The sequence below is a fragment of the Rhinolophus sinicus genome, linkage group LG12 (genome assembly GCF_036562045.2).
Source record: "Rhinolophus sinicus isolate RSC01 linkage group LG12, ASM3656204v1, whole genome shotgun sequence".
In the NCBI taxonomy this organism is placed as follows: Eukaryota; Metazoa; Chordata; class Mammalia; order Chiroptera; family Rhinolophidae; genus Rhinolophus; species Rhinolophus sinicus.
The window spans coordinates 44,717,015-44,729,456 of record NC_133761.1 but is presented as its reverse complement, the minus strand read 5'-3'; the positions used below and the strand labels follow the sequence as shown (position 1 = coordinate 44,729,456).

The following is a 12,442-nucleotide window of genomic DNA, read 5'->3' as shown; positions in this document are numbered from 1 at the left end:
TTATACAACATCACCACCTCTCCAACGTTTTGGTTTTGGAGGAAGTGTGTGGTCAGACGTGATGTAAGTCTGTTAACATATGACGTGCATCACAGACAGGTGATGTCCCAAGGCATAATTAACATCTGTAAAGCCAATACCTCTCCTTACCTTGAAGGAAGAAATGTACTGCTCTGCTTTCCTTTCAGTGGTGAAATTCCACAGAGCACGTGATGCCAGCAAAGCAAATGATACACTGTCAGAGTCAGAGCCGCAGAACATGGGTGTTTACTTGAAACACAGTGATGCCACCAATTCAAACGTCTTTGGGCATCATGTTTAATAGGCCTTGTTATAGCACTGAACATGCTTAAGGAAACGTTTACCTCCAGAGGGAAAGGAACTACACACGCCCAGAACATGTCAGCTCATTTGGCAATAATTAAATGGACCAAAGAATATTGTAAACACGGCGATGTGACAAAAGCAAATTGAGAGAGATTTCTACCGTGATGTCCTCTGTATTTTTTATGGTGCACAAGAGAGATTGGAGTCTTTAAACTACATAAAGTATTAATGTTGTCTTTAGTTTTGCTATTCCTTTGTTAACGTGGAAAATGTTAAAACTTAAGGTTGTTTAAATTGCCTTTTCTATAAGTACAAGAGTGAGGCCAGTGGTTGTCTGGGAGGTCTGCTCTGTACCCGTCCTCTGCTTTCGGTACTACCGTCCTTTGAAAGTGAATCATTTGATAAACCAAATAATCGTGGTGTTGGGTGTGACTGTGTGTGTGAGGGTATGTGTGTTGTGTGTCAGTGTGCGTATGAACGTGTGTGTGTGCGTATAAGTTCGTGTGTGCTGTATGTGAGTGAGTATGCATTGTGTTTAAGTGTGTGTTGTATATTTGTGTTTTGTTGTGAGTTTAAGTGTGTTATGAGTGTGTTTCGTGGATAAGTGTGTTTGTGGTATGTGCTGTAAGTGTGGGTGTGTTGTCTGTTGTGTGTGGGGATAGGTGTGTTGTGTATATTTAAGTGTGTATGTCTTGTGTGCTTCCACAGTGTCCAGTATAGCATACAGTATGTGATCAGTTTATGTTTATTAGGTAAATATTAGGGGACATTGATTAAGCAGATATTTTTAAATGGATTGTTGAGTGGAGCAGGGGACTTCTTTTCCTGCCAGTGTCGCTTGATGGTGGGACACCTACTGCATGAGGCACTGGTTCAATTCTTCCTGGGCTGATTTAGACATTTGGGGACTGGACCTAACAAGCAGCTATAAAACTCCTTCCTTATCTCCCTGTTTGGAGCAGATATATAAAAAAGATCACTTTATAAAGATCACCGTCTCGTTCCTGTGTAACCATCCCTGGAAAACCATTTTCTTTTGCTCTCTCATCTTTTCAATACCTTCCCAAATCACATCCATTATTTTCCTTTTTCTTCTAAGGGTATAAATTTGGTGGCAATTCTTCAGATAATCCAGCTATGTTGGTTCCTTGTTTGTGAAATCATATGTATATAGTGCCATCTAGTGTGCAGAAAGCAGAAAATTCAATTCAAGCAGGATTCTTCAATTTGTAAAACGTATGTTGAGTTTGGGAAATGAAGAGATATAAGGAACAACTATTACCAAATTCGTGTATTCGAATCATGTTTGCACCTCTATGAATAACTACTTGTTCCAGAGGAAAAGACTCGGCTTATTAAAAAAGTCAATGCTTATTAAGCCTTTATGGTTAAACATAGAGATTTTTCTAGTTTTTAATTAGAACTTTGGAACAGTCATGGGCCACTGCTTCTTATATGATCAAATCTTAAGTAAAAAAAAACAAAACACCGAAACAAAAACAAATTTTCATTCTTTAGCAGAATCTTTTTTTTCAGATAATATATTTTCTTACAGATTTATGTGATACAACTAGATATTTATTTCCTGTGGAAAGTGTTACTTGATAGACTAAGTTAAAACTTTTTGGAGAGACTCCATTAGAATGTGTTCTGACTTTTGACATCCAGATTGAGAAAAACGTTCCCCCCGGGTCCTTGCCAGCAGTCCACTTTGGCTGTCTCTGCAGATGTGTTCCAGGGGTGTGTCCTGCTGCTGGGCTGGGCTAACACCAGGAGGGAAATGCCATCACTGACACAGATCCAGTGGCCATTGTAGGGACTGACAAGAGGCAAGATGACCAGTGGGGCTTGGAAAATTAATCAGTATGTCTGAGATCTGATAATGGTGACAATATTAGTTCCATCTTCTATAGTCTTAAGAATGGGGAACGTTTATATGTGGTTTGTGCCATTGTGCTGTATCTTTACCCTTTAGAAAAGATCAGCAAGGAGGAAGGGTGACGAGGGGTGGTCCTGGAACTATCTTTCTTTGACATCATAGCCCCCTGGGATTTTGTAGGGAGGCAGCACTCAGTAGGGCTGCTTCCTTTAATAAAGCTGGTGAGCGTCCACTTCCAGTCAGGAGGGAAATGAGTGTTGCTAGCTCCAGAGAATGGGGGTAATTCTCAGATAATATTAGCCTTCAAAGTTTTGTTACGGCTTTGAGAAGTTGTGATGCTTTCTACTCTCTGGGTTATGTTTACCCACGTGAATTGTCCTTCCTCTCTGCACCCCGCCCTGGCTCTCATTGCTCTTTTCCAGAGAGGTTTCTTCGGCTTTCTTCTCTTTACATTCCTCTTCTGAGTCATTCAGCATCTTGAACTATCACCAAAATTCAATGAATCCAGAATCTCTCTCCAACTCCAACCTCTGTCTCAAATTCCAGCTCCACCCGCCAAGTGGAAGTCTCTAGAGTTTTCCATCATTCAGAATGGCAGACTTTGCCTCTCCCCAGAATGATCCCCTTTTAATCCGTGCGCCAAGCCTCCTCAGGGTGTTTCATTTCCTGTCGATGCCCACAGCCTCCCTCCTGACTGACCACTTACTCTTCTCTGCCCCCTGCAGCCAGTCCTCCCTGATGTAGAGATTGGACACTTCGCCTCATGTGCTCCCTTTCCTCTTTATTCTTGCTATGAGACCGGGTAAAATCTTCTCCTGTGACTCCAGAGATTCTTTCTCTGTTTTACATGGTCATATTTATGACTTCATATTCAGTATTTGGAAGCTGTTCCAGTCTGTTATGGAATGAATTGCCCCTCCCATTCATATGTTGACGCCCTAACCCCAGTATCTCAGAATGTGACTGTATTTGGGGGTCTTTGCAGAGGTAGTTAGGAGGGAAATGAGTCATGAGAGAGCGTATCCTTATTAGTAGAGGAAACTGGGGAAGCACAGATGCAGAGGGAAGATCATGAGAAGACACAGGGAGAACACCTTCAGGCCAAGGAGAGGGGCCTCTGAAGGAGCCGCCCTGCCCGCCTTCCTCTCAGCATCCTGCCTCTGCCGGCCTTCCGACTCACGCTACGTCAGTGCTTCCCTGGGTCTCCTGCCTGTCAGCCTCTCCTGCAGAACTTGAACTTGCCAGCCGCTGCATTTGCGAGACAATTCCTTAAAGTAAATCTTTCTCTCTCTCTCTCCCCCCCCCGCCCCGCCCCGCGTTTCTCTCTAATGTACACTCCAAATTAAAACCTTTTTAATGCACAGTGCAGTGCCAAAGCCTTCCACCAGTATTCAGAATCCTCCATAGCAATGTCCCTAAGTCCCAGTCCAACTAATTTCTACTTTCTTTCAACTACCCTTTGATCAACATGCTGACAGTGAGTGATGTTTATTGACGACCAAATGTTTAATTCTTTACAAACAAACTTCTTCCTGTGGTTTAAAAGCATCGACTAGATTCAGACTGGGTTCAAATCCAGCAGGTGCGCTGGTGGGGCTGGGGTTGTGGGGTGGCGCTGTAACTCCCCGCGGCTGGTGCTATTTACAGGAGGAAGGTTAAGGGAGTAGCAAATTGAGGGAAGGCAGGGACTCCAGAATTTTATTATTTGGGTCATGTCTGGCTTGAAATGCCTCAGACATCTGAGGCGAGATGACAAGAAAGCAGCAGAATATGTCCGAATGGGGCTCTAAGGTTAGGATGGGGCTGGAGATAGAAAACTGAGTGATTTGCCTTAAAGTGCATTTATTTAAAGCCATGGGGTTAACACCATGAATTTAGATACGTGATGGTCCTTGAGCCAATAGGAGAAAATGCTTCAGAAGGAGTTGGTAATCGGCTTTGTGAAATAATATAATAACAAGAGGTTCCATGTATGGGATGGCTGCATGAGGAGGTCCAATGACCCACTGACCAGGGAAATAAGCACAACTGATGAAAATTAGCTTTTTAAAAAATTTAAAGGCTCTAGGAATTGTCTTAAGTGCACCCAGCAAATACATATTTATTCCAAAAGATACTCAGTCTTGTTAAGAGCAGTGAGTCTGTGGCATGTGCCCTACGGCCTGCTCCCTCCTGCCCGCTCCTCCACCCCCACCAGGCTCAGCTGGGCTGAAAAATAGCGAATTTTGGGTCCACTGTACGGTCCATCAGTTTCATTCATTAAGGCTTCACCTTTCACTGTGTTTGAACACATTGGCCTTTTCAAAGGGTATAGACAGCTTAAGCCCAATTATTTTCCATTTATGCTGCAGTTCTTAATTTCACCGTGTTTATAAACCCATCATTTTTCTGAATTGATCTGTTAGAGGTGTTTTAATACTTCCTATTTCACCTTACACGCACCCCACTGTGTAAACCATGGTTAGCATTGCTTTTAAATAAGTGCTCGTACATTTGTAGAATTCTAACTTTTAAAAAAATTCTCTTCTTTTTGGTGAATGAAAAACTCCCTTAGCTTTCTTTGCATTTCATTTACAAAGCTCTGATTTCAGATGTCTTGTCTCCTGTGCTATGCACATGGTTAGAAGGGTGAACAGGTAGGATGTTAGTGACCAGATACGGGCAGGTCTTTGGAAATTTACCAAAGTTCTCGGTGTTGATTTACTGTCTAATGAAATACAGACAGTACTACTTACCTCACAATGTTATTAAAGAGAACAGGAGGTTCTCTTACAGAGGAACCTAGGAGCTACTCAACAGAGGCTGGATTTCCCTCCCTCTCTCATGGTAGGGGATGCTTGGAGCTGCATGGAATGCTATGATCTGCTTTGTCACCCAAGCTTTTATCGCTTAGTAAGAATGACCAGCTGTTTGGTGGTTTCTGAAATCCTTCTGACTTACTACACATGTGAACACTTAACATGGCTCATTAGTCACATTCCTGTAGCATCAACATTTAGTTCTTATACAAACTCCTTGCTGCAAAAGCGCACTTTCTGAGAAGCTGGACTTGCAGAGTCTCACCAGGAAATGCAGCTTCTCAATGCATACGTAAACCGAACAACACTTGGAATAAAATATTTCACTATCCCTTTAAAACAGGTATTAGGTTGGTACAAAAGTAATTGCGGTTCTTGCAATTATTTTTAACCTGTTAATCCACAATTACCTTTTTTTTTTTTTTCCCCAACCTAATGTTTAATTCCATTACTCATTTAGTGGTCTTCAGTTTAATCGTCTTCAGTTAACACCTGGCTTATTAAGCATTAGTAATCTTTATTAACGTACTGTTCCTAATCGAATACAAAATAAACCATTACAAACTGAATACAAAATAAACGATTACAAACTCTAGTCACAATCATCAGGAGTAGATCAAAGCCACGGGGCAAATGGGCTAATAGCTATAAAAAAACGTTTATTAAAAAAATAGACAATATGTAAACATCTGTTTCACTCACAAGGCTTCATAATACAGCATATTCGGCCCAGGCCTCACCTCTGCAGTGGGAGCACCTTAATTGTTGACTAATAGAAATCAGCTTAATTTATCTTTCAGTGAGCTATTACGTCTATACGAAAATAAATAACCAGATTCTGCTAAGTATACACAGAGAAAATCGCAAATGTACAATAGATCTCGGCCAAAAATAGCTATCTGCAGTAACATGAGAGCAAGTCCTTAAATTGCAATTATCTTTTTAAATAGCTTCATTTCTAAATTAATTACAATGTAGAGACGACTAAAATAAAGCTAAACAGGAGCAGGACCAGCGTAGAGGGACAAGACAGATGACAGGCTGCACGCCCCCGACCCCACACAATGTTTGGTAGAAGCAAAACTGAGAACCCACTTTCCGTACCTCTTCTTTCATGTATGTTGTAGGCACCCCCTCCCTTTTGGCTGGAACTTACGTGTCCTGAATGACTCAGTACAAAGCAGCCAAACATAGTTTCAAATGAGGTAAAATTTAGAGGAAACCAGAACACCATGGTCTAATTCAACAGCCACCCAAAAATAAACCCAAATCATAGAATGGACAATAATAAAACAAAACGCAAGAAGTACCTGAGATTTTGCTGCAATCTTAAACAGAAGACTGTTTTCTTTAGGGTAAAATGTGCTCATGTTACTATAATCCTTTCATGCCCTGCTCGTCATCTGCTGGGCCACACCGGCTAGGTGACTGAGATGTTTCAAAATGACCAAATAAAACTTTCCTTTTTCTCTATATAGGTAGGTATTTTATCATAATTGATTTAATTTAAATTGCTGACATTTCAGTTAGTAAACCTTAAAGAAGGTAAATTTTTAAATAAAATATCAAGTAAAGTTTGTAATTTACTTTTTCACTATATGGAAAAATTTAAACATTTATTGTCTGTCATATGAATAACCATATTCTAGTTACAGAAGGGGAACAAAATAGATTTAGCAAAAGAAACCCAGGCAAATTTACCAAGCTCCTGGATAACCACTTTTGTTTCGTAACTCAGTAGTCTCTTTGTATCATCTAGGTATGATTCATAAGTCATTCCTTTATAATTTTAAATCATTTAAAATCCTCATCCAAAGGTCCATTTTATAAACCCATATCTGAGAACAATCTGTAATATATTTGTCCTTTCCACCATATCAGCTTATTTCAACAAATGTCTAACATTTGTTCACAATTAAATGAAATGTGAAATAACTACAAAATACTTAAATTCTAACAGCATTGCTATTTCTTGACTTGGCAGTGTTTCTCTCCAATTGTATTTGGGATTATTAATTATGCATTTAAATAGAGAAAACCAAACTTAAATGACATGAGTGTTTATAATACATGATACCTGTGTCACTTAATTTTTAAAAATTCTACTACAAAGAAAAAGCTTTACCCTTCTGGAGACCAAATACATGGCTACTGAAGAAGGAAGAACCTTTTACAGTAGGAAGAGCCTACATCTGAGTAGCTCTCAGGGATACATGATCCGTGCGGATCTTTAAAAAAATCTATTCTGGTCTTCTAACGGTAACATTTTTAAAGTTACATTCAGTAAAACTTTTACAAGTTACATTCAGTAGAATTGCTCAAAGAGAGAAATAGTGCATAATTTAGGTGAGAATTGGGCCTATTTATGTATTCTAAACCTAGTGCTGAGTTTAGGTAGTTTAAATAGGGCTTGGCATCTATTTTAGACCTCATTTTAAAAAAATAGATACCTTTACTTACTAATATCACATTATTTTTGACTTTTTGTTGCACAATAGAGGCAGGGAAGGAGGGACGGAGGGTGGGGGGAGAGAAAGAGAGAGAGAGAGAAGAAAAGAGAGAGAGGAGAGAAAAGGAAAAGGGAAAGAAAGCGAAAGAAGGAAGGAAGCAAAGCAGTGCAGCTCCCTGCATCCCTGTGCACTGGCAGACCAGGATCTAAGTGAGAGCAGAGCATGAAAACGGTGCTTAAGGTAATTCTACCAGCACAGTTTTACGTGGCTGCACATTTCTTGTTTTACACCTGTGTGTATTTCAAGTTACTAGGTAGGAATCCAGTGGAAAAAATACATGCAGACAGCTTGCAGTGACCCCGTACATGTTGGGGGAAGTCAGACATCCATTACCATATTAGGAACATGGCCACAGCTTTTGAAAACACAGCAGCATGAAGCAGTTCAAAGGTAGACACATTGTTTTAATTTGTTCACCTTAAAAGAAATGCTGGGACAGCACAAGGCACTTAAGACAGAAACTCCTTCTCCAGTTCGTATATGGACGGCCGGCTGCATCTGCTCTTCATCCTGCACAGAGGCAGCGTGCAGTCCCGACTCTGACCCTCCACGTCAGCGTCCAGTAAGGAAGGCACGTGCGAGGCAGTTCTGCCCCTGGCACCCAGGCAGCGGTTGGGGGTTGGCCCGGGACCAGCTCCAACGGGGTTGGCCTGTGCAGGCTGAGCCTCCGCTCCCTGGGCGGCCGGCGGGGCATCCACGGGGCATCTCAGGGACGGAGGGTGAGGCAGTGGCACAGTGACGGCTCTTTGCTTTCCAAGCAGGGCCTCTCTTGGCCGATTACTGTGAGGGCCAGATGAGGAGTGGGGCATCCCCAAAACCCACTCAGGTGGCAATGCGGGGGCTCCTGCGCCTGAGATGAGAGTCGCAGCAGCTGTGAGAGAGCAAAGACAGTGTGTGATTACACGACCGTGACTTCTAAAATAAGGCGTGTTGGGAAAAATAAGTGCGATGGCGGTTCAAGTGGGTAAAAAACAACAACAACACAAAAAAAAAACCAGCCCTGAACACAAACATTTTAAAACTGTTTGGACATAATGCTTGCTTGATTTCTTATGAAAAAGCCCTGCAAGGCTGGAAAAAATGCTTTGAACTATGGAAACTGTCTGGAAATGGACTAAGTCTCCACTCAAGCGCTTGGACCGGTCGGTGATCATTAGAATTGTTTTATGAACATGGTAGATTTCAAAATGGATTAGATGAGAGTGAAGTTAGGACTTTTAAAAATGATGGTTAATATGGTTAAACTTCACTCTCAGATTATGTTTCAAAAAACTAATGAAAATGGAGAGCGGTCAGGTGTTTACATGTTACCCTTTCTCTTTTCTGTTCTGAAGAACCAACTGACTTCTTACAACTCTAGCAAATAATTATTGGCTTATAATTAGGAGGGGGATAAAAGGTTTCTTATGGGGTTATTGTGCTAGGATTTCTCCTTGTGCAATTATAAATCACAAATACTTCATTGTATTACAAAAGGGCAATAAACCAATTTATCCAAAGGCAATGAACAATCTGAAAAAAAAAAAAAAATCATGCCTAGATACCGTACTTAAAGAGAGGAGGGAGAGGAAAAGATAAACAGAATGAAATCAGTTTCAGTTTTTGGATACTTTATAACCAACCCTAGTAGAACATGTTACAATCTAAAATGTAAAACTTTCAGACACATGATCTCACTTCATAGTCACAACAGATCTATGAAGTAGTTGTAATTATCTTCACATACAGAAGAAATAACAGCTGACCCCCAGGGCACCTAGTGTGCCATTTGACTCTTACACCTGCTAAAATCCATCTGCACACAAACTGAGCTGCGAAGCTGGGTGACACAGAAGTCAGGTGTGATGGGGGAGGTGAGGTGGCCAGTGTTAGTTCTGGCTCTCCCACTCATGATTGATTTGGACAAACGACCTGTCTTCTCTACCACGAGGGACGCAGGGCAGTTACTCTCCACATGCTCTTTCTGTTTTAGTTAATATGCTGTTACATATTGAAGTTACTGAAATGGAATTATACTTTTCCCAGAATCCAAATGGTAGTTAAACTAAAGCCAAATGAAAGAGTAGGGTAAAATTCGAAGATGTATGTGAACAGTGAAAACAAATGTGTAAGTGTCATCAGTTGTGAGGCATCCAGACTGGGAGGCTCCACTGTCATGTGTACACTGGTGTCGGTACCAGGACCCGTTACCTGCATCACTACCTACGTGGCGCCTGAGCAGCACTTCCGTCTGACATGGTCCGTCTGTGGCATGCCGCCCCTTCCTTTGACGGAGCACCAGGAGGCATATTCCCACGGGGCTGCTCTGCGGAGGGAGGACACAGGCGTCTCCACACTCCACCATCGGCCTCACGACTGCTTCCTCCCACGGCAGGGCAAAGCTCTGGAGCGGGCACCCTGGGGTCATGAGGAATGTGTGTGCTGCCCTCGAATGAATCTTCACCCTCGGTCTGCAGTAGGCACTTTGTGGAGAGAGAAGGCACAGAGAGAAGGCGCAGGGCGCTCGGTGGGGGCAGTGAGGCTGGGCTGCCGGCCCCCTCGCCCGTGGATGGTGGCCTGCTGGAGGCACTGGCACCACTGCGGGACCTCGGAGCCCGCTGGAAGATTCTCTCGCGTCTCTTCCTTTCTTCCTTGGGCAATGGCTCTTCAGCAGCCTGTGGACTGTGAAGCTCTCTGATGTCCAGCCCCAGAGCCACCGATGCCAGCAGCACGGTGCAGCCATACAAAGCAGACTCCATCCTCTTTTTGGGGGGTGACCTGCTCAGAGTATTGGTAGGGGTCACCTGAGGCGTGCCAGCGGCCGGGCTCCCAGAGGCTCCCTCCTCCCAGCTCTCGCTGTCCACTGGGTTCTCCCTCTGGCCATCTTTCCACAGAGGTAGGTCAACGTAGGCTGGACTGGGCAATTTCATTTGCTTTGGTTTTCTGTGTTCTACTCCATCAGTGCAGAGCTTTGGTTCTTCACAAGCACCTAAATAAAGGTAAAAATAGACACATAGTAGTAGCATTTCACAGTAAAAATCATTTAAACTGTACGTGAAATAAAGCTAGAATCTAACAAATAAATATTCTAACAGTTGGTCCAGGCAGATCCTAAGGAAGGGGTGGGTATTCAAGGTCCCTGCAGAGGAGCCGGCAAGCAGACCGTCTGCTGTTTTCGGTCCTTCAGGAAATCGCTCTTCACAAGCATGGAAAATAAAATGATTGCAGAAACGAAGTCATCGAGATACAGAAACGCGTACACAGAGCCAGAAGTCCTGTGGTTTATCAGACAAAATGTGCCTTTGCCTCAGCTAAAGAAACGTGTCAGGCCCCGTTTCCTATAGCTGGCCTGTGTATGAAAGAACCATCATGCATCAGATCAGTGGTTCTCAAAGTGTGTTCCCCAGCCAGCTGCACCTGCATCACCAGGAAACTTCTAGAAGCATGAATTCCCAGCCCACTCCAGATATGGAGTCACAAAGTCTAGGGCTACAGGCCAGCGATCTGTGTTTTCACAGCCTTTGCTGAAGTTTGGGAGCCACTGCAATGGAGGAAGTTTCTCCAGAGGGGTTCGAGTCCCAAAGGGTAACAGATCCTACTAGCTGAAGAGGAGGCGGTAATTCTTATCATTTAGGTGCCCAGCAGTGAGTGATGAGAACAGCAAACTCCTTGATTGGGTGTTCAAAGCAATCCAAAACAGCACCTCCAATTATTTTTCTGCTATTACATCCCCCACTATGGCTGAAGCAAGCTCTGTCATCGAGACAAGCCGGATGCCAGCTTTCCCCCATTAGCACGTGCTCTTCCCATCGCTGTCTGTTCCTCAGCCTGCCCCACTCTTTCTCCGTCTGTCCCCCTTCCACTCTGTAACATTGCTCACGCAGCGCCCTTTGCCCTCAGAAGACTCTTTCAGACTACCACGTGCTTGGCTTTTTATCTGCTGAGGGCTCTTCCCTGAGTAGTGCCTTCATCAAATAGGCACAAAATGCATTTTGGTGAATTTAATGCACAGTATATGGAACAACTAACAAATAATCAGTCCATCGTTTAAAAACAGAAGAGGGGAGATGCCATCACCCGATGAAGTTCATAGACGTCTGAGCATATTGAGCGTCTCCTAACGTGTGCTTCCATGTAGTAAGCGTACACTTCCCTCCTCACGACATACACCGATCCATCAGCATCTTTCCCAGCCCTTTTCATGACCCATGAGAAGCGTTAGCGGCCCCCAAACCAAGGTAAATATAATCAATGTCTCTATAAGGTCAGACAGTCCTTTCAGACTGACTTAGGCTGACTCTGAATGCTGCTGTGTCCCGGGCACCGGCAGCAGAGTGGCCAGCTCAACAGATAAAATCCCTGCCTTCATGGAGGTGGCTTTCTAGTTTGGGGGTGACAGAGAGCACATACCGTACGGGTACAGGTGTCAATGTGGACACACATGAATTTCAGATAAGAGCTATGAATAAATAAAAACGGGTGATGAGGCAGCGTGATGGGACTATTTCAGTGAAGGAGTCAGGCAAGGCTTTCAGGAATGGCTGGAGCTGAGACAGATGCTTAGAAGACGGGTGGGGAGGGGGCCTTGAGGCAGGACAGACAAGTATAAACCTTTTGCTCATCAACCCTTCAAGTGAACTGCAGAGGGAACTTAATGGAGACCGAGCTGAGTCAGCCAAATAATATCCTTTTATTTCCTGTAACTGTCCTTTTAATAGGATCAAAATACTCTACGAAAGGCTAAAAGGATTAAAGGAGAGAAAGCAGGAAAACTTCTCTGATTAATCCCTCTATCGGGACAAACAGTTATAAATAATGAAATATGTACCATAGAAATAACAGGTTTATTAGTTTTAATTGTTCTTCATTAGTCCTCAAAGTGCTTGACAATAAATCGTAGAAACATGCCTGCACAAGGAGTCAGAGTACAATCATAAATCTGACAAGAG

General features: G+C 43.0%; 1 protein-coding gene across 2 annotated transcripts in view; it reads right to left on the bottom strand.

Moving 5' to 3' along the window:
* Positions 1–5,643: 5,643 nt before the first annotated feature.
* Positions 5,644–12,442, bottom strand: part of MAP3K21 (mitogen-activated protein kinase kinase kinase 21) — a 60,618-nt gene continuing 53,819 nt past the window's right edge. The window contains exons 9-10 of one of the 2 annotated variants that reach the window (XM_019712885.2): positions 9,721–10,482; positions 5,644–8,385 (exon numbers count right to left, since the gene is read on the bottom strand). In XM_019712885.2, the coding sequence (XP_019568444.2) occupies positions 7,964–8,385; positions 9,721–10,482 (1,184 nt within the window). In that variant the 3' untranslated portion in view covers positions 5,644–7,963. Of the gene's footprint in view, positions 8,386–9,704; positions 10,483–12,442 lie in introns of both variants that reach the window. The other variant, XM_074316662.1, reaches the window with a different exon arrangement.